The sequence below is a fragment of the Aythya fuligula genome, chromosome 1 (assembly GCF_009819795.1).
Source record: "Aythya fuligula isolate bAytFul2 chromosome 1, bAytFul2.pri, whole genome shotgun sequence".
In the NCBI taxonomy this organism is placed as follows: Eukaryota; Metazoa; Chordata; class Aves; order Anseriformes; family Anatidae; genus Aythya; species Aythya fuligula.
This window is the reverse complement of record NC_045559.1, coordinates 126,305,407-126,327,980: the sequence shown is the minus strand read 5'-3', so window position 1 is coordinate 126,327,980 and position 22,574 is coordinate 126,305,407. Positions and strand designations below refer to the sequence as shown.

Sequence of the window (22,574 nt, the reverse complement as noted above, 5' to 3'; positions counted from 1 at the left end):
CCGCACTCGGCAGCAGGAGATGGCGGCGGCCGCGGGCGGAGCCCGGAGCCGCCTCCCCTCAGCGCCCGGGGCGGGAGCAGCGCCGAGGCCGAGAGGGGCGGCACGGCTCGGCTCTATACCTGACCGTGGAAATAAATAAGTCCTGATCGGGGAGCTGCCGGCTGGCTTGTGGCTCTCTGGCAGCGTTTGGGGACGATCTGCACAGCAGGAACGGGGGCAGGGCTCTCCTCACAAGCTCGTTACCTCCCGCAGTCGCAGCCGTGCAACTGCGGTTCGGTGAGGGTTTCACAACCCCACAACAGCATAAACCTGCACGTTTACTGCTCCAGGGCATCACTTTTTACTATAAATGTCAACGCAGATTGCACACGCTCAGGGAACAGGTTTGCTCTCCGAGGTGGTGCCAGCTGCACACCGCTGTTTACCCAAACCTAAGCTCCAAATCTCCTGACACACGTCCTGGGCTTAGCTCCACAACCACAAGTCAATGCGTAGTCTTCCACTCCGCTTTCTCCCAGAAAAGGGGTTGCAGCTTTCAGCAGGCTCTGAGCTGCCATGGCCACACCGCTAGCAGTGCACAAAGGAACAAGTGCCAAGACGTGTAGTCTGTAGGCCATAATATGGCTTAGTCACAAAGCTGTACATGAACTACTAGGACCTGGAAGCCACAGAGCTGTGTCAATCACAGCATACCAACTTGTTTCATCGTGTTTTTTGGTTTTGTTTTCCCCAAAATGAAAGCAAATGAAGACTCCAAACAGTGACAGGGGATATCCTTTCTAGTATGGAATTTAATCATCGAAGCCAAACTCGGCTATGTGCTTTTGCTCACAGCGTTCAGATGGAAGACTTTCAGCAGACTTGAGGACAAGCATTGAGCAGCCACTTAGGTCAGACCTTCTCTCTGCTAAAAACAGATCTGCTAGAACCATGAAATGTGAAATATGATGTAGGAAAAAAAAAAAATGCAAGGGCAAAGTCAGCATTTTCTCCAGCTCATGTCATCTGAAGAATTGTAACACAATTCAGTATAATGACACATTTATCTAAAAGACAAAGTTTTTGTATTTTATGTGTTTACTTGCTGTAAATTTATTATTTTTTACAGTTGAAAATATAAATACAAGAACATTAAATAAATTTACAAGAAACAGTGCAAAGGCAATTCACCAATAGTTAAAGCATTCACAGAAATGCATTCCAGCTACTAGCATTCCAGTACCGTCTTTTATTAACATGCAGTTAAAACCTCGTGGATAAATACAACAAATACTTTAAGTTCGCACTTCAAAAGCATATTCAGAGTAGTCTCAGACACAGGTGACCAAAAGAACCCAGGCATTGCATACAGGACCGCAAGAGGGTTTGAGTAATGAAGAGGTTCAATTGCTGAACTATGAGAGAGCCCCAGAAAGGAGGTGTTCAACTGATGCATTTGGTTGAGAAGAGCGTTTCCAGGGCTCCCTCCTGAGTCCTCTGGGAAAGCAAAGTACTCTCTCCCCTGCAGCATATGCCTGCCTCAAAAAATTCCCCTTCCAGGGTCCATCAGTCTGCAGTGTGGCACTAAATTTGTTCTAGCTCTTGCTCTGGCAGCATCCAACCTTTCTCCAAGAACGCACGGAGCAGAAGAAATGGCCACAGCTGCACACCTGTGTAAGAAGTAGGCACAACCAGGGCTCCTGCTAATTTCTCTTCAAAAGTCTTCACAATGTTGGATGGGTTCTATTTTTGTTCAGCTGTTTCACATGAAGAGCCCAAATCCATCTTTTCCAGATAAATAACACAAAGAAAATGAAACTTTGCTTCATGAATTACTGAGCTAGTGCCTCAGGATTTGGTTTGCCAAAAAAGGACCAAAGTACAAACAGAAATACATTGTAACTGCTCAAGAGCTGCCCCTTAAAAACAGCCACTTAACAAAATGAACAATTTACTAGACTACTAAATACAGCAGCTAGCATTTATTTTCTGTATTTATTTTTTTAATTAAAAAAATAACACATTGTTACTTTATCGTTGCAGATGAGAAATGGCAGTGTGTTTAATCTCTGGAACCCACACTCAAGATAAAATATTGACTCTGCTGAAATCAATGGCAAAAGCTTACACTGACTTCCTCAAGCCACTACGACAACCTAGCTGTATTTAATAACCTACTGGCTACTTTGCTTATCAATCCCTCATTCTTGGCACTCTCCTTTGAAGACACCCAGTTTCTTACATTTCTCTGTTGTAGTAAGAGGTCACTAAAGGTTAAAGACCAATAGTGTTTGTATTTACAGTCCTGTATCTGGTGAATGTATCTAAACCACTGTAAGTGATTTCACTTACTGAACAAATTAGCTTCTGTATCATTCTATGTTAAAGTAAATTATTTCAATTAAAGACAAATGCAAAGTACAATAAAAGTTAAAACAAAACAGCAATTATTTTTCTATACAAAGGAATATTTAAATTTACAAGAAATAAATATAAAAGTATAACTAAGTTGCTTAAAGGCAGACATTTTCCTGCTTATGTACAGCGCTATAGCCTGCAACTACAACATACAAAAAGTTGAAGACAGTATAGCTAACATTTTTAAAGGTATAATTTGTATGCAGAAGTTGTAATTTCCTACATTTATACAATACTACCTATGCATTATAATTATATCCAGATAAACTTAGTTGTAATGAAAAAAGCTCTAAACAAAACTTTCTTTTAAATGTAAAAATCCTCAAAAAACCTCTAATGAAGAATGAAAATGGGAACATACCAGCTGTAATTCAACATCTGAAATACCTTGTCAAAACAGTAGCTCCCTCCCCACCTTTTTTTTTTTTTTTTTTTTTTTTTTTCCAATTAGTAATTGTCCTTGTCAATACATTACATGCTGCCTTGAAGTTTCAGTACCATATATTAAATAAAATCAGTTTTTGGTCTTCTCACATTATGTAAAAACTGTTGAAGTAAATCTCTACTTCATGCTGTAAAACAATGTTCTGTTTCAAAGGAAATCACATTTTCTCAGTGAAAGTTAGGCTTCCCCTCTTTGAAGTCCTTCTGAGTGAGATACGGCTATTTTGGCTGCCTGTATCATCCTTTTCTTGGAATACAAGTTGTTTGCCTGAAAAGTCATGAAGACACACGTCACCGTTCTGTACGCTGAAAGAAACACCATTCTTCTCACTGGAAATATGTCCTGTAGAAACAAAAAAAAAATGCATTCCCTATCAGAAAAGTAGGAATGACGTATTTTCAATAGTGAAAGTCACAATTCTCAGAATATGGACTTTGACTCTGAATAAATATCACTAGATAATATGCAAAATAATTCTAATTCTAGTTCTGCATTAACTAGTTAAATAAAAAAGTGTTCTTAGTTTTGCTTTGTATATGAAACAAGAAACTGTTGGACTAAACATGATTTTTTTTTTTCCTTTGAAGTGCACTCATCTTGCAACATTTATTTCTGGAGAACAATCAGAATATGGCCTAGCTCCAAATATTTTTCTAAGCCATATTTAGATTGAGAATCTTAAACATTTGGGTAACCCTACAGTGAACATGTGTCATACCACTGCTGATTGCCACCTACTAATGCAATGTAACACCAGCTCCACAAATGCTTGATTCTCCAGATAGAATCTCCTACGTCTAGATAATTTTTCTGTGAATTAGGATGTCTTATTGTAAGTATTTGTGCAAACACTTCCAGATGGATTTTATTCTCTTTTTTATTATTATTATTTTTTCAGAAAGCATGTAAATTTAAAGGATGTGCCATGATCCTGATACCGTATGTATCATATGAGTAGGACTAAACTGTAAGGAATATCAGGACAGGAAAACCCCCAAACAGAACTGGTATTTCTTCTGGGAGAGGATTATTTTGTTATGTTAAACATGAAAAGTAAGTTCACAAACACTGATGCAAAACTGTCATTTACACCAGAAACAGCAAAATAATAATAAAAAATGTTTAATAAAAACACAAAACATCAGATTTTGCTATTTGCATTAATATAACACTTCACAAACAAACATCATCAGAACTGGCTATTGTTAAATCTACTGAAAAGACACAACAATCAATGCAGAAACTGATTGCCACTTATGGTTTTGGCAAGAGCAGAAGTACTGGTGAGAAACACTGAGACAGTGAAAGATGAGTCTGTTACAGGGATCAAGATCTGATCTTCTCTAGTACACCTGGCTTCAGTTCATCAAATGCCTCGAGTATCCTAGAGCAGAATCCTGCTATGGCTCTGCCCTCCCCTTTCACTTTCTTGCTGCCTTGGGCTTCTGAACAACCCTCACAGAAGCAAGTGCAGGGCCTGTGCAAGGCCACACAACCCTGAGCAGGGCCACGCTACAGGATGGCTTTTAACTATTTCTTGTTGAGGTCTCCAGGGTGAGAAGTATGTGGTGACATTCCTCCCCTGCACTTAACCCTTCCTGCAGAAAGGATTCAGCTGCTTGAGTGCCTGGCCTGGACTGCTCTTCTCTCTTCTGCTTCAGCCAGGGCTCCTAGACACACAGCTTTAGTGTCACTCTACCCAAATAGTTGCTCTATAGCATAAGCATTCACTTTAGGCAGACTGCATGCCTTTCAGCAGTTCACCTACTCACTCAGGCATATGTCAGTGTATCAGCTGCATCAAAGTCTCATTTCTACACTTTTCTTTGGAATGAGACAGCATTTATAAAATAACACGTGAACATGTGTAGGTTTCTAGTTAATAAATCTGCCTAGCAGTTTGAAAATGTAATGCTTATACAACTAAATCTAAACATTTCAGAATGAGAGTTTAAGGAGGTGAGCTTATAATGATGGCTGGCTGTCAAATAAAAATTACAAATTCCTTGCCAAACTACTGAGGTGCCACTGGACCTGCAAAAAGGAAACAACGTCTCAACAGATTATACAAAACCTCTTAAATATAAAGTTGTCGTTTAATGATTAATTTAAAAGGTCATCATGCACTAAAACATACACAAAAGTAAAGAGGGTAATATGAGCAGAAGAGCTTTCTTAATCAACTCAGATAAAGACTGAAATGGGAGACAACAACCATAGTTGCTGACATTGTAACTGAGCATAAATACTGGTTTAGCCCCCTGCCTAACTGCCAGTGATTTATTTTAGAAGCAGTATTCTAAGCAGCCATGCCTTAACGCTAGGGCAAAATCTGAGGAGAACAGGCTATTCAATGAACAAATTCAGAAAGGTTGTTTCTGTTCCTCAGAGAGGCAATTTGCAGGTTCAGCCATGTGATACCTATTGGGAGTTTCCCAAACATGCAAATCTGTAACAGAAAAACAGAAAACGAGGAAATATTAATATGTGATGAAAAGATGAAGTTACATAATCCCACAGGCAATCAAAACCACATTCTGCATAGACAACCCAAACATACCATGGCAAATCATTCAATCCTGCATCTGGATTAGCATTTCTGTGGAAATAGTAGGGCCAAAACCATTAAGTGTTTATAACTTAGTATATTTATGACATAGGTCTCAATTTCCAGAATTGCTTTTCTTTTTTTTTAGCTCATTTTTTAAAATAAAAGTATTACAATATTATTTTGCAGTTCTAGCTGTCAGAGCAGGAAAATCAGGTACAGCAGATTTTTTAGAAGGTTCTGTGTTCCTACCCAGCACTGGTCAACTAACTACCTTCTGGAGGCATTTGTCTAGCTCTTCTGAGACACAATTGCCCCATATTTAGAAGATTAAGTGTAAGGAATTGTCTCAAAGAGCTTTGTCAGGAAGATGAGCTCTATCCAAGCATAAATTTAGACTCTTTTTGTAGAAGTCCTACAGACCCAGAAGAGTCAATCAAATCATACAGGCAAGGTTTCATAAAACCCTTCTGATATAAATGGAGGATGTGGTACAGGGTTCACAGCATTCAAAACATACAATAAAGTGGAAGAGGAGAGGAGATGGGTCATCTGAGACATCTATGTTCACGGGTGTATACAAAGTTATATCAAAATTCTTTCAGCTGCATTGTCTGAGATACTTTTGGCTCAGGCCATGCAGACTCTTACACTGGAAAAATTAATCAAGTGAATAAACTAGGACAGAACAGGGGTATGTCACATAAAATTGGCATCCCTCAATGATTTAGGCCATCAACTTTGCATCTCGTTCTAAAATACTACCCAAATCAACACCAACTTGTCCTGGAAAGCCACAAAAAAAACACTCACTCAGTTGCTATAAAACCCAAATTCTATAAAATATTTGTTATCTTTCTTTCTGTTGAGAAAAATAGCCAAAATGCATTTGTAGTTGTGTATAAGCACATCAAATGTTGCAGGGGCAGGTGTCATTCATCAGAGTTAACTAATGTAGCTAGACAAAATCCTACAAGATGTGCAAGCTTTTGCACCTGAAAATCTCTCTCGTTTTAAGAGATACTACTTTTAACTAAAATATTGCCTTGCTTTGTATTTGATGGCAGTGAGAGTTACTGGATTCTTATCTCTCAACTAGCCTGTAAGATAGAAAGCATGTTAATTATTGCCTTGTGTGGTTTCCAAACACAGGTTTTACATAGGGATGGCAAAAAGAAAGGAACTAATTTTACAGACTCAACATGGAAAGCTATTGAGAGCATGTCTAAATGACATTTGCTGAAGTCTTGTGATTTCTTTACAATATGCAGCTCACACATCCAAATGCACAGTATAACATGTTAAGGGGGCAGCATGTGTGAATTCCATAGCTTTTACTCTGTACATCTGAGAGATTATTGTGTTTTCCAGTTGACCATCTGCTTTCTTCTGACACCATGTGCCAGGAAATGAGGACAACCTAGCCTTTGTGAGCATGTCCTACCACTTCATACTAAACAATCTAGCTGATGCCATGACTTCTTAGCCACAACTCTTGGTCAGTTGGGAAAAATACCTTAGGCATACAAAAAATTTTACTTCAGAACAACTGTTTCCTGCAACAAAGGTGTATTTCCATCAGCAAAAAGTATCCTTAACACAGTGAATATAAAGAGTTATGGAGCAATTCGGCTTCAATACTTACTCTGTAGCCAACAGTGAGGCACCCCTCTCAACAGTGCTCTCTTCATTCACTGAGGTGGTTTTACAGGTTACATTCTCCATTTCTCTCATTTTTCTCCTCCTCTCATAAGCAGCTTCCATGTGAGTGTTCCATTAATGTTAGCAGGAGTTCTTCATATTATCTCCTACATCCCTTCTTTCATACTCTCAAAACATCTTCGTGGAGTATCCTACATTTCTTTCTTCTTCTGTCTACGTTTATTTTTTATAAGTTATTAAATATGAACTGTTTTTAATCATTCTTGAAGTTTATTTTCATATCTTCAAGTGACAAGAAAGGTATTAACAGCAGCTTTGGGTAAATAATAGCCTTGTGAGGAATATTACCTACCGTTTCATACGTAAATCAATAGTTCCTACTGAGTAGGATAAATTGGTATTGTAAAACTTTGTGTACAGTCCCCTAAAATAGATGTGTGGTGTTATTTGTGAAGACATTAGGAAATATTCTGACCCTATATTTATAAATAATAATTGGTCAGCATTTCATTTTAAGTCAGTATGAAAGAGCATAGCACTGGACGATACGTACCATTTCCATTTGCGTGCACTGAATAATCATTATTCATTAGCAGTGTTGTAGAATTAGTGGAGTTACTGTTTGATTGTAAGGAATTGGAAGAACTGGATACACCTTGATTTACAGTCTGCTTCTTCAAACCATTAGTAGCAGTTCTACTCCAGTCTACAACAGATACACGTTACAGAAAATTGTGCAACTGAGACAAGCAAAACATAAAAATATAGTTAATAATGCATCTAAATTAAAATAAAAAACAAGGCTTTACCCACCCTCCTCATGGTATACTAAACAGATTAATATTCTCCAACAAGTGTCATGATTCTTGATGTTTACATTTTTTGTATGTAGTTCCTTTTTCCTCTTTGGCCCTTTTTAATACAAGCCAACTGTCTCAGTTTTGTGACTGCAGACAGATCAGGATTTTCCAACAACTAAAGTACAACTGATCATCTAAGCTGAAGCATATAAACAGTGTGTGTATATATATATATATATATATATATATAGCTTTATGAGAAGTCAACTACTGAACAACAAAATAATATAGACCTTTTTTTAGATTTTTTGGTTTAAAGTATGTTTCACCTTGCTCTTGTTGAAGTAATTTGCAAAACTACATTTGACACAGAAGCTAGAACCAATCTTACAGGTTCCTAATGATGATCAAAAGTCTTCTACAAAGACATGCCCATACACTGCGATGGAAGTGATCAACTGCAGTTAACACCTTAATGCGACAGCATGCAAGAACTGCATCAACTGCCACCTTTAAAAAGCGTAATTTCAGAGGTGTTAGCATATCACAAAATACTAGGAACTTAACACTGAGTATAAGTTCTGAGAAGTAAAAAAAAAAAAAAAAAGTATTTACCAGAGTTTTCAGCCAGCCTGAATTTCCCACAACAAAGGTATCTTCTCCACTGTTTACGGACATTTTCCTTTGTTACACAATAGAAGATAAAAATGAAGAATCCTGCAAAGCAATGATTGACTTTTACTGCTTCTTAATAAACAATGTTTTGTTTTTCCTTCATTTGTTTTTGATTTCTAATCAAAACGGACGACACCTTTCTTTGGTGAAAAAGTCGAGAACTCTGAATGCTGGAGAATACTTTTCCATTGAACGTAGATGAAAGGATTCACATCCTTTCATCATCAAAGGATACACAAATGCAAGAAGAACAAATATAACCAAATCCCACAAAGTGCATGAAGTTTCTACTTTCAAATAGGAAGGGAAAATTTCTGCGGATTCTGAAATTTACTTAGAACTTTTGGAAAAGAATTCAAAGCAATGTCAAACATCGGGCATGATACGACTGTCTACACAGCTCTCAACAAATGGCATGACATTGCCACAGCTTGTATTAGCAGACGACCTGTTACTACCAACTGTAATAGAGCCAGTAATAAAAAAAAAAAAAAAAAAAAAAAAGTTTGGGATTCCTAGCTCCTGAAGTACCATTACTGAACTTTCCACAAATTCAAGGAACTATTAATTGGACACAAAATCATAGCTATGTCATTTAGAGAATCATAAAGAAAATAACTCATACCTAAAATATTAAGATACAGTACCCCCTTTACCACAACTTAAAGCCAAATATTTTCTAGAGGGGACTGGGCTCATCCCTATCTCTTGACAGCCTTGCATTACAGACATTACTTGCTTCGCATTCACTTCTACTGACACACAATGCAACCTAACTCTCCCTGCTAATACATGTCCTCCCTTCCATCTTAAGGAAGAGTAGCACTTGGTCTTTGTACAGTTTTACAGCTTCAACGTGTCCTTGACAACATTAGGTTTATAATGAATGGAAAAGAACAAGAAAGAAAACTAAATGTTCAGGCTGGCACAGACTTACAAGTATGTTATGTTCACTCTACTTTTAAGGTCAGTTAAACACACAAATTCCTTCTAGGAGAGGTTACTTACATCTTTGGTAGCTTAAATAACTTCTTAACTTTGGCTTTCAGGATGAATATTTGAGTGTAACTACATCTTGCTCTACTCATGGTTCTAATACCACTTTCAAATTCAGTTTTGAAGCACTGGCATAAGTTCAAAGTCAACGCAATTTATACATCCTATATTAGTTTTAATATCAGGATTTGTCTAGCATCTAAGTTAAAACTGAGTACATGTGGAATTTAGCCTCACATAGCAGAGCAGTTTTACCATACAGAAGCTACAGTCCTGAGTTGGTTCCATGGTTTCATGTGAAACTTGTGAATGTAAGGGTTCAACACCCCTGTTAACCAAATAATATGGTAACAAAAATCAAGATACTGATGGGAGCAGCCATAAAGGCAACCTGACTATGAGGAAAATACTGACAGAAAATGTCTGCTAAAATATCGACAGAATATGTCTGCCAGCCTGAGAACTACTGGCTTGAGAACTAGACCTGTGAACCAGAAGCATCCTAGAGAAGTGCAGCTGGCCTCTTTGAAGGTCAGCTGGGTAACTAAGAACCAGAGACATCCTGCAGATATTAATAATAACAGTAAAACCAAGGAACTGTAACTGCAAATTATCTGGAAAGGTTGAAAAATGCTGTGGAACGAAGGTAAAACACCCTGAGAAGGTTGGAATCGGCAACTGCTACTGGCTGTTTTATTCAAAAGAAGCCAAGCAGTCTGGGAAAAGTAAAATTGTGTCTGGAAGAATAGAAACTATACCCTCTTATGTCACTGTGATATAAAAATGACTTGTTTTTCATGCAAAATGGAATTTCTCTCTCTGAGAACTTGCTGTGCACAGACTTTTCCTACAAGATTTACTTGCTGGGAACACCTGGCTGACTCCAAACTCCACGATGAAGATCATCTTCAAAGTGAAACTCTGTCTGTTGTCACTTCTGGGATCAGTCCTGCTTCTGGGATCAGTTTGCTGAGCAGTTGGTACAGGTAACATTTTGAATATATATGTGTATATATATGTATGCATGCATATATGGAACTAACTGTGAACATACTCACTACTTTACTAGTGCTAAGTTTGTAGTAACCTGTAGTAACCTCTCTTTTGATACACTTGCTGCTACTGATTGCAGCTAAATACATATATATATATATATATATATATGTATAATGCTTTTCTGTAATAGCTTGATATATACTTCATTAATCATAGCTACACTTGCTAGAGGTGATTTATGTTAATCTGTATTAAAGTAAACAAATGTATGAAATAAAGCCTCCATGTCCTTGTGTACTATGGAATCCTGCAAATCCACTGTCACAATCCCTATGCACCCACAGGCCAGGGAACCATTTAAGCTGTGTCCCATACTAAATAGGGGAGTGGTACATACACTGAATTGCAATTTTAATTGCTTTAGCCTCTTTGGAAAATGATTCAGCTAGTCACCTAAAATGCCATTTAAGCAGAAGTTTGTATCCAAAGTGCAACAGGATAATTCAGGCACATCCAGACAACTGTACGCAACTACGGTACATCACGTTTGTATGAAAGCTTTTGAAGCTTCTGAAGTCTGCTTTTGGATATATCCAGTAGCATCCTGGCCTCTGCAAAGCTGCATGCCTTCTATGTATTAAGGCTATGCTCTGGAGTTGGACCACTAACTTTATGTGTTGCAGCCTTGCCTGTCTCAATGGCCCTTTGATGAATGTCACCCCTCACCCCTCTGGCTTAGAGGTAAGCAGAGAAGTAACACAGTTTTCACTACCTTAATTGCATTATTATGTGAGTACTTACAGTAACTGAGTATTTACAAGTAATATATTAACTAGAGAAAGACAGTCACTTCCAGCAGTGTCTGGTTTGCACACATTTAAATTCTAACAGTTATAGGTATAAATAAATATATTATACATATCATTAGTAGATAGCTTTTCTGCACCTTATGGTAACGTAACAGTAACATAAGATTAGAGTAAAGTAGTATCATATCAAATTTAAGTAACATCTTAAAGAATGTATCAAAATTACATTTTTGCTGCTGAATCAAGAAAGTGCCATTTTCAAATGTTTTGTTCATTATAGCGTAGGCAGTGGGCTGACACACAAAACATGGACTTACCTTGCAACGTGTTAAAAATGGTAAAGAGGTAAGTAAACACATCATTTACTGTGAAGAAAGCAAATCCCCAAGTAATTCCCAACAAGAACGTGAGGCCAGCAACACTCCTGAGGTCTTGAATACTTGTTTTTCTTTGAGCACCAAGTTGTTTTTTCTTTTTAATGCGACAGAGCTGAATCAGCACAACAATGAACATGCTGATATTGATTAGGAATATCACACTAAAGTATCCCACAGCAGTAATATAGAAGACAATTCTATTTTTAATCCAGCAGCTAGAAAACAAAAATAAAGTTTGTCAGCTACTACCAGAAAAAGACATTAAGTGAAAAAAAGTATGAGATAAAGCCATGCTTTGTTGTAAATACAAACCATTTTTGCCTCTTTTTTAAAAACCTGTATGTTTTTGCCAAAGGGTAAGGGCATTCATGTAGGTAGATACCACAAAGCACACAAAATGCTGTAGAGCCATAACATTTCAAAGCTCTCTCATTGCTTCCTTTCCTCCCCCACCTTTACTTTGAAGAAAACGAATTTGGTAGGACCTTAACCCCACAAAAAAGTGCCTTCTTGCAACTTACAATTCATCAGGTCTGGTTTTCAAAACTTTTCCAGTGGATACAAATCCATAATTATCTGGTGATACTGCCAACACAATGGCCACAACTACTGCTGGTAACCCTAGAATATTATGAGAAAACATGTAAGTGAAAATCTTGACAAAGACAGTACTATGATAATTTGAAATTACTACATTTTTCAGTGAAGTCTACATTCTGAAATTTGCCTCTTGAATTATGTTGTATACTAGCTGTCTGAAAAAAATAATAATAAAAACTGGGGCATTCAAACAAGAGCATGATTTGGAAAGAAACAAGAGTTCTCTGCAGCTAACTCCAAATCTTTCTCAATTAAGCAACAAACAGTATCACATCAAACTGATTTAAGACATCAAATACAGCATATGCAATTTTCTTTCTTATGCCTGTTCAAAGAAAACCACCATATTGATTTTAGTGCCTTCAATTGTGTTTAGTCAAATGATCAGAGAGAATAATGAGGTCTAGAATCTCTGTCCTTTAACCACTTATATCTATTTTGACACTTTTTGTTATAAACAGTGCTGTTCCAAGAATGTAATGTATATATATAATGGCATTTATTTTAAAAACAGAACTGATGCTGTCTGTCTAGTAAATGGAAATGGAAGTGAGTACATTAAAAATTGGTTCTATTATATTTGCACAAGTAAAATCCATTATTCATTTGCATTGAGGCAGCCTAAGTTTTTCACTTTATGATCTGAAAAAATCTGCACTTAAGGAGAAGTTCACTATCTCAAATGTGAATATGAATTTGGAATTCATACAATCAGATTTACTGATAATGAATACTTCATCACATACAGGTCATAGCATTTAATGACTGCTTCATTTGCACTTCTGAACTGTGTTACATTCACTGAGATACTTGGTAAGATGATGCATCTATTTAGCATCCAAAATAAATAAATAAATACATACATACCCCAACCAACGATGCAAAATTTAAGAATGTACTTCCGTACATAGGTATTAAAGACTTTCACGAGGGCAAGATACATGTGGAAAGCTTCTAGGCCCATCCAGGTGAAGGAAACCAAGAGGAAATAGTGAAGAAATACAGCAACTGCAATACATAGGCCTTGTGTATTATACAATGCAATCCATGAGTCAAGGAGGAAAACTAGGTTGAGTAGAAGTAATGCAGCACATAGCTGGATTAAGATTTTGGAGGGGTAGTCTCTCCGGATTTTCCTAAAAAGCAAAATTAGTGAGATGACGTCAGTTGTCCTTGGATCCCTGGCTTACTTTCTCTCTTGTATTTGTCAGTGCACAAATGCGAAGAAAAAATGTATTTTTGTATTTTCATTCATATATAATGATTCTTATATTGCATTTATACATTTATACAGTGTTTTATAAAACATTTCCAAATTAATGGTCCATATGCATAAAGTTTGTTATATTAAGATTACATAAATACGAACACCAGCTTGGATTCCTAGGTATCAGTACCATAATTTTTTTTACATTGTATGTTGGCCTTCTCCTTTTTGGAGTACTTCCAAAAAACAAAATGTGAGTGTTCTTTAATGCTACTCTAAATTAGGCTTTCGACTGGGCTTCTAAAACTGTGACAGAGCCAGATAATTCCTTAATGATAGGATAGAGTAAACATGTGCCAAATTGTTTCTGGAAGGATTTCCAAAACATACTGTAGAGGGTTTAATAGTTAAGCCTCGGTCATCTTAAGAAAATGTTCCAAAAAAAAAAAAAAGTTGGTATGCCATAATTGCATTTCATTAGAGAATATAAATGATTTCAAAATGCTATTATTCAGAAATACTCTCTGTATGTTCTATCTTAAACACATTCCTTCACTCTTCTTCTATAATATACTGTAAAACACTTTAAAGTGTTACTTCATCACTTCTTACTGCATAAATCCTCATGACTAATTCACTTGTCTATAAGATTAACCCTTGAGCAAGACTGAATCAACCCCTTCCAAATTTGTACATTATTAACTGAGACAGAATCTATAACTACTGGAAAGGACTTTGCAGTGGAGATTAAAAGCTATCATCATTGAAGAATAATGGGGCTTTGTTGAACAGGTACTTACTCGAAGGCTATGTAGGTCACAAGAGTGATAGAAAGAAAAATTGCAGAGAGGCCACAGCCTATATAGGATATAAAAGTCAGTACCAATTCTTGTGTGGGACTTAAAGGAGTATTTCCATACAAGTTCTAAAATGGAAACAAACAGAAGTTAATTTCAGAGAGTATACTTATTAAATAAAAAAGCACATAACAAAAAAATACCTTCCCTCCTGCACTAAAAATACATTTCTTTAAATAAAAAGAACTTTTTAAAGGTTAATGAAATTGACAGAAATGTCAATCTAACTGAGAAATCCCATCTGGTTAAAACACTGTTTTAAATTTGATTTATACTAATTTCCTTTTTCTACAGAAAAAACAACCGTCTAAATATATAAGGTGTGGTTTAATAAGCACTTAAGCAATTTTGACTTCAGTGGATCTCATGGGCCCCAGTTCAACAAGCAGCTTAAGTACATCACTAATTTTATTGCTCTACATACTAACACTGAAGTGAATAGAACCTGATTAGTATTTAATAGATGGTATGTGCTCCCTGAATTCTCACTTGCTGAATATGACACATGCTTTAACATTTTCTTGCATCAGGGTAAGACTATAATTTTTGAAATGCTTACCATCAAAACTGCAAAGCTTGTGAGGTGGTTGCATGAACAGACTGTTTCATTTACTCTACTTTCTTTAACAATGCAACCTTCATACGACCAGCCTCCATGTCCACCTGTTAAAGAAAAGAGCTTTGTTATTCGTTAAAGCATGTCTTTATATTATTAACATGAGTTAGCATACCTAAAGCAACATGATTATCTTGGGTGATATCAAGTACTCACCATTTTTATTGAAGTCCCAAAAAACACATCTAACTGTTGAATTATCCTGTTTGTGAGTTAAAAAAAAAAAAAAAAAAAAAAAAAAGAAAAAAAAGATGTTTTACTAGACTGTGAGTTAATGATAAATATATACTTCTTTTACATGAATGCAAAATTAATTTAAGTGTCAATGTCATTGCAGTATCTCCCTAGCAACCCCCACTGTCAGGCTTTTATCTGTTGTGCTTATATATATATATATTTTTTTTTTTTTTATAGGTTTATGCTTTGAAGAATAAAACTCAAGCATAGGTAGAAAGGATAAAACTTCTTGGATGAGTGATAGAGCAAAATTACATCAAATTAGAGAATAAAAATTAATACCAATGATAAATAAGCAAAGATGAGTGACTTTGAAGGTCTAGTTAGAAACGAATTGTGCACACTATTAAAGCAGAACCAACTGATCTGAATTTTTGGTACAGTATTTCTTCTACAACAACTCCAGTAGAGGCAATAAAACTACACTTTGTCTGCCAAAACATAAGTCATACCTGATTAGGTCTGATATTCTGTAAAGTGACAGTAACATTTGCCTTTAAGTTTTTAATTGTGAGGTTAGCAACACTTGATGATATAACATTGCTGATTAAAGATGCATTCTTCAAAGACGGATCCTGGAATGACAAAAAGTAATCAAATTTTAAAATCAAAGAAAATGATGCAGAGTACAGCACACACAAGTTCAGGTATTATGTGGAGTGAGTATTCAACAAAAATAATTACTTTTTAAATCGGGAAGTATTAAAATGTGTTTTGTGGGAAAAAAGTCCATATTTGATTTTGCTCTAGTCTTGAGTTTAAAACCCTTATGAACAAAGAAAGGATTAAAAAGATACCTGGAACACAGCAGTTTTTTTAAAGAAATTGAATATAATTCTAGAAGCCAAGCCCAGCTCTTCGGGAGGTAAATTTGTCAGCAATGATGAAGGAAGTGTAATTGATCCAAGATTATTTAAGTCTTGAAGTGTATTAATGCCAAGAGAGATCTGAAAAATAAATGCGCAGATTACACTTGATTTCTGTCACTAAAGAAAAAAATAAATTATACCTTATTTTCAGTTTAGAACTTTGAAATACGTATCTAAGGACTGCCAGGAACTCATTCCTGTCTCTCATTCCTCTCATGTGCCAAGGAACAAATAGTATCTGCAGGCCTGAAAATAGTGCAACTTATTTCAGCTCTGCCTATCTTTGAAAATACTCTGTCTTTACCCATTTTTGTACAGGGGCAGAACTTCACTGTGGTGGGTAATATTGAATTGAAAACAATGATAAGCAACAGTCTGGCTAGGTCTATGTAACTGTGTAGGGTGATTAACATTTCACAGCACAGAAACCTGCAAAACAAAGAATTTTTATACCCCATGTGAAAAAGGTATATAATTTGTAGATTATTTACTACAAAATTTAGGGTTTTTATATTCACGGTACCTACCTATTTCTACATTAAACCTGCCCTGACCATTTTTAATTCCTTGGCTACTTTCAACTAAACTTGAAAGAAGAAAGGCAGATAAGCAGATTTTTAAGCTGTGGCTGCCAATAAGAAAAGAATCCTACTATTCCTTGAGGTAAGCCTCCTCCATTCTTTGTTGGAATTCCTGATTGATCTATCACCATATGTAGAGCTACAGAATGACCCCAGAAAGTACTGCCTCTTGCCCAACCAGAAGGCCCAGCAAAAGTAGGCCAGAGACATGGAAGAAGCAAGCAATAGGAAAGAAATGAGATTATCAGGCAGCAAAGAGAAGGGTGGTACCATAAAGGGACTATGCCAGCTAATGTGGTTACAAGGTAGGGAGAGAAGACGTCTGGAATCTAAATGAAGAATCAGGATAATGAATGCAAAGGAAAAGTATAGGAGAACTAAGGGTCCCGAAGTGAGAGAAGCGAGATTTTTGTGCTAGTACAGGAGCAAAGAACAAACCCACAGGCAGACTTCACTAGTGCCTCTGCTCAGGGATTATAATTGCAATTAAGACTGAACCTTTTAAAAATGAATCAAGAAAACTCCAAGTTTTTAAGTAAAGTGTTAAGTGGAACCTAGAGCTATAAAACCTAAATTCATGTTCATCTGCTAGAAATGGCAAAAATAATCTGGATAAACCACAGTTCAGGTATCTCAAGAGCTAAATGATCTAGCATGGTAAAAGAATATCTGAACTGTCCCCCAGTTTTCTGTGCTGCATTTATATGACAAAGAGCTTTGTTTATTACAAAAACTCTATTTTTTTCTTGAAAGAATTTCTGAAGTTAAATTTGTGTTTCTTGTAGCACATTAGTCATCTTACATAGAAATATCTCAGAGTTCACAGGAGATGTGAAACAGTAGCAGAACTGAAGAGAGAAATTATCTGTGTTTTCAAACAATGTTTGTAACAGAAACAACAAGATGAGCACTCCTCAGTGACCTACCAATATCGTTTAACTCTTCTGTTTAGACCAGTGGTTTCCAAACTTCTTCTGACTGCACATTTTTTGGAGTATCCACCCCAAGACATATATGTTTTTATGTATACATTACATACATGTACTACTCCACTAATTTATTATGTGCATTGTAAAACATACACAAAAATAGAAATCAAAAAAGGATGAGATAAAGATTAAATAATAATTATTTATATATAAAAGTTTCATTTATTAATGGCAGAAAAATATTTTCTTCCTGCTCCACAATGGATTCTGTGCACCCCTCTCCACTTTGGAGACCACTGGTTTAGACAGCCACCGATGAAATCCCAAATAAATTCTACTAAAGCATTCCCATTGCTCTGTTTTGAACTAGATGATATTCGCTGATGATTCTCTTTATTTCATTGCCAGTGCCATCAGATTTCCAGAAGACCATTACTTAGCAATTATCTGTTTTTCAGCACTACCACCTCCAAGAGTCATCTTAGACTCATGCACTACATATTGCTAGGAAAACAGAAAATAACTCAAATGTTACCATATCATATAATTTTCAATTTTTCAGTATCATAGAACAGTTCCAGTACTACTAATGGTTCATGCTAGCTTAATCTGTCTCCTTCTCCAAGAGGACAGAATGTGCCAGTATCTGTCCAGAACTTTCCATCTCTTCTCACTGAAGCCTCCAAGAACTGGTGGTATTGTCCAAATTAGAATTTCCTCAACCAGGAGGGGAGGTTTTGAGTGAGACAAACTGGATCCAAACTTTCTAAGCACTTTTTTCTTGGCAAGACCAACTAGTTATGAGCGACAAATATAAGAATGTTATTATACAAGCAACATAATAGTTCTTTCCTGGCACCTGCAGTTTCCTGCAATTAATTTCCTTCTAATATATGAAGCCATCTGGCAACACTCCTTGACAAATTTCAGCACTGTCAGGGAGGGTAATTAAATGACTCATGATTCAGGGTTCTTGAGGCAAAATTATTCAACCAAGCAGTCTATCCATTCTGGTGTTCTGGCGTTACCCTGTAATAGCTTATTAGCTGAATGCCAGTTTCTGCTAACTGTGTTGCTTATTTACTTCATAATAGAAAACAAAAGGAAAAACTCTGAAAGGCTGCAAAAAGGAAAGTCTTTTTCTCTGAAAATAACATGAACAAAAGATCCTGAAAAAAAATATGTTTTACATATAAACATTAAAACATAAATAACATTAACATTTAAAACTTCATAAAATTTAGAGTTATCAGTGTTCTACCTGGAGATTGGATGAATCCTGGACAGAAAAAGACATTTGGTTGGAGCGGATGCTATTGGTTTTGACAACTGCCAGAGCCAAGGATGGGGAGGAAAAATCAGCAGACGTTGTTGAAAAGTTCAGTTTTAAGCCCATGTAATCCACCAGTTTTATAATTCTGTTAAGGAAAAGAGATACTCAGTACTACCAAGCACATACCCTTAAAGTTCTCAGGCAAGCTGTGGCTGTGGAGCAGCAATCCATCCAAGCACAGTATAAAATATGGTTTACTCTGCTGACTTATTGTGGTTTCAACACAAAAGGTGTGCTGTTTTCCCTTTCCATACAAGTACACTAAAGAACAAGTAACATTCTTTTGGATTATGATTCTGAAAAAATGAAACTTGCTAAAGGTAATTTACCAAGACAGTCAATACAACATACCTTTAATCTATTGCCAGGATGACTTACCTGTTAGAAATTTGGGATGGTAATTGTTGAGAAGCAGTCAGGACTTTGCTAACCTCACTAACCATTCTTTCTACGTAATTTGGCTCTACTTTTCCGGCTGCTAGATCATCTTCTATTTTGGACACAATTTGCTCAGCTGTGGTGACATCAATGGTGGTATATATGGAAGTTATGTACGTAGTAGCTGACAGTATCTTTCCTGCAACAAAAGAGTTGTGCATTTATAAGTATTGTGTTCAACAAATCAAGTAAGCCCTGAGAACCAGAAAAATTAAGCAGTTCTCTTGAATGAAAAACCTTACCACAAATGTAAGGTTTATTAGCATGTTACAGGAAAGAGAATGATTTTTTCTCCCTATGACTTTGCAGATAGCAATATTTTAAGTCTCAGGAAAACATAGAGCAAGGTTTTAAGGGGCCACTGTTGACTCCATTTTTTTTTTTAATTATTATTATAAAGGTCCTCTCATGAGAAATCTTCATGGGAAAATACATAGTCAGTAAAAATATTCCTAACACATTAGAATATTTTAAGGAAAATCAAACTTTGATTTTCAGTATTTTAAATACTGATTTGGCAAAATAAAATTACCTAACTGTCTCTGTGACTTTAATTTTTCTGCCAAATATACCTGTTGGGAGCTTAGCACACAGTACTTAACTACCACAGTTACCAAAAAATTGTATAGTGAGGTAGCACTCGTCATAGCCAGAGGCATCAGAACATGTTCTAAAATGAGTACACTGCTTTTGAAAGTTGTGTCAGGCTTGTCACAGTATTTGGAAGGTGATAGCTCAGATACATAACTAAAATCTTGTTAATAAATTTTAAAAGCAAATTCAGTATACAGCATTCAAGTTAAAAATATGTATTTTTATCTGTCATATTTACCTGTGCTTCCATTAGTCAGGCTACCATGGCCATCAGCAGTAGAATGAGGATGAAACACTGAGACAGAATGTTTGACAGGACTAACAGTAGGGGCCAAAGTTATTGTAAAAGGAGTAAAAGGAAGAGTAGGTGCTGAAGTAATGTTTTTGTTACCAGTAGTAGGTTGAGTTGAATCTGTAGCAAGAGGAATTTGTGCAACAGATTTGGTGGTAGTCTCAGTAGGTGGAAATGCTATTGGAGGTCTGGGGGGAAGCTCAGAAGAGGAAACTGCAGTAGGTTTAGTGAAACCTACAGCAGGAGAAATAATTGTGATAGGCTTGCTAAGATATGTAGCATCAGATTTAATTGAGAGAGCAACATTAGCAACAGATTTTGTTGCAGTTGTGGAAGACAGAGCTGTAGTGAGAGATTTATTAGAAGCTATAGAAGGAAAAGTTGGCCCAGTAGGTTGAGCAGGGGACTCAGAAGTAGAAAGTGTAGTGGTATCAGTGGTAGAAGATGAAGCTGCAGTAGTAGATGTGGCAGAAGTCTCAGATAGAGGAGTTGTGGAGAGAGTTTCAGAAAAAGAAATTTCCGTGAATGGTGGGATCAGTGGTCTAACTGTGGGGTTTTGTTTTACAGAAAGCACAGTGGGGGAAAGAAAAGTATTAGATTTGAAGGAAGGAACTGCAGTCTTTTTAGGGGGAGAAGAAGAATGAAGGAAAGGAATCCATATGGGATGAGGTGGCACTTCTATAGTACTGTAAAAAAAAAAAAAAAGCACAGAAATGCATGTTAAATGTAACATTATTTATATTTTACAGAAAACGAGTTAGAAGAATCTATATGAATGATATGGACATACTATTAATAGTGCATATTTTAAAATTTATCAGATCAGGTACCCCCTGCTCTAGTGACAAATACTAATTTTGTAGCATTTTGAGGGTTCATGCATTCTATTTTGCTGTAGTTGTTAACTAGCAAATCCATAAATATTACTGTGCCATTGGTTGTCTGCTTTGGAGGTGACCTGATTCTGAACACACAAAAAAAGTTACCTGCATCAGGGAGAAGAAAAAAAAAAAAAGGAGGAAGGAAGGAAGGAAGGGAGGGAGGGAGGGAGGGAGCTATACAGGAAGATGTCTTTCAGTTTGTGTTTATAGAGTCCTTCCTACCTATTCTACCACACCATGTAAGATCACTCTACTTATGTGTTACAAAGATTAGGAAATAAGAATGTCAACCTTTTTGTATTTATACTTACTACATTTTTAATTCTTCAGCAGTCAAGGAACAATACTTCAGTGATGAGCAGCAGCACTGTTCTGAGATGACAAAGAAGCATTAACTTAGTTTGTCCTGAAGCATAAAAATTGCTAATACCATTAAGTAAGGTATTCAAATACATGTAAGTGTATACTTTACTTTTTTTTTTTTTTAAACAATAATGCATCTTGTCTAATTGGTTTTGATTTTCTTCTGAAATGACATTTGCAAGACTGATCTTGATATGCCAAAATAAATGCCCCCAGATTTTTGCTCAGTGCCCAAGAAGCACAGATTTCTCTTTTTAGTATGGTAAACGAACTAGAATGCAAAGATACATGCTTTTAAACAAAGAGACAAATGGTATGAGCCACCACTCCATACTATCACAATATCACTCAGAGAACTTGTCTACAATATAAACTTGTCAATTCAGGCCACCAATTCAGAAATACATTTGTGTTCTCAAGCTATGTTTCAGCTAACCCTTTCAAAATCTGCTCTATTGATGTATGCAGCAATTTTATGTAACATTTTTTTTAAATATATACATATCTCCCTCTCCCCACCCAAAAATCAGAAAGGCTGCATTTTTGGTGCATTTACATTGTTCAACAAAAATATATTTTTATTTAAAATTGAGTAAGATTTCTCTCTTATCTACTCGGAGGTCACCTGTAAAAACATAACATCTGTAAAAACATCTGAAAGGGTAACTGTGATGAGACTGTATTTAAAGCACAACTTACCAATTTTGCTTACTTCTGCTCTGTCTCTTAAACTGCTTATATTCTCTTTCTTAGCCAGCTTTAATATGAAATTGCAGTGTATACTATAATGAGAAGAAAAAGCCTTAGACTCAAGAAACAGATACGCCTTGTCTTTACAATGCATGAAATCAATGACAAATACCAAGTCAGAGAAAGCACTTTTTTCCTAGGCTTTTTCAAACATGAGGATATTTCCAATGTATTTAAAACACTTCATCAAGTTAAAAAGAAGAATAATATATCAGTTTGTGGCAGCTTATTTTCTGTTTTCTCTACAGACACTGTTGATCCTTAAATGGGATCCTTCCTAACCAATGCTAGCCTTTAAACAGTTGGTAATTTTGTAAAGATA

The 22,574-nt window shown here is 36.2% G+C and overlaps 1 protein-coding gene across 4 annotated transcripts in view; it reads right to left on the bottom strand.

Moving 5' to 3' along the window:
* Nucleotides 1–2,840: 2,840 nt before the first annotated feature.
* ADGRG2 (adhesion G protein-coupled receptor G2) overlaps nucleotides 2,841–22,574 on the bottom strand; it is a 59,034-nt gene continuing 39,300 nt past the window's right edge. For all 4 annotated transcript variants that reach the window (XM_032208079.1, XM_032208080.1, XM_032208081.1 and 1 more), the window contains 16 exons: nucleotides 22,202–22,284; nucleotides 21,451–21,511; nucleotides 20,205–20,944; nucleotides 19,313–19,511; nucleotides 18,863–19,019; nucleotides 16,020–16,169; nucleotides 15,675–15,797; nucleotides 15,142–15,187; nucleotides 14,929–15,032; nucleotides 14,313–14,437; nucleotides 13,173–13,441; nucleotides 12,227–12,326; nucleotides 11,646–11,920; nucleotides 8,468–8,569; nucleotides 7,606–7,758; nucleotides 2,841–3,184 (listed from right to left, as the gene is read on the bottom strand). In XM_032208079.1, the coding sequence (XP_032063970.1) occupies nucleotides 3,000–3,184; nucleotides 7,606–7,758; nucleotides 8,468–8,569; nucleotides 11,646–11,920; nucleotides 12,227–12,326; nucleotides 13,173–13,441; nucleotides 14,313–14,437; nucleotides 14,929–15,032; nucleotides 15,142–15,187; nucleotides 15,675–15,797; nucleotides 16,020–16,169; nucleotides 18,863–19,019; nucleotides 19,313–19,511; nucleotides 20,205–20,944; nucleotides 21,451–21,511; nucleotides 22,202–22,284 (2,872 nt within the window). In that variant the 3' untranslated portion in view covers nucleotides 2,841–2,999. The remainder of the gene's footprint in view (nucleotides 3,185–7,605; nucleotides 7,759–8,467; nucleotides 8,570–11,645; nucleotides 11,921–12,226; nucleotides 12,327–13,172; nucleotides 13,442–14,312; nucleotides 14,438–14,928; nucleotides 15,033–15,141; nucleotides 15,188–15,674; nucleotides 15,798–16,019; nucleotides 16,170–18,862; nucleotides 19,020–19,312; nucleotides 19,512–20,204; nucleotides 20,945–21,450; nucleotides 21,512–22,201; nucleotides 22,285–22,574) is intronic.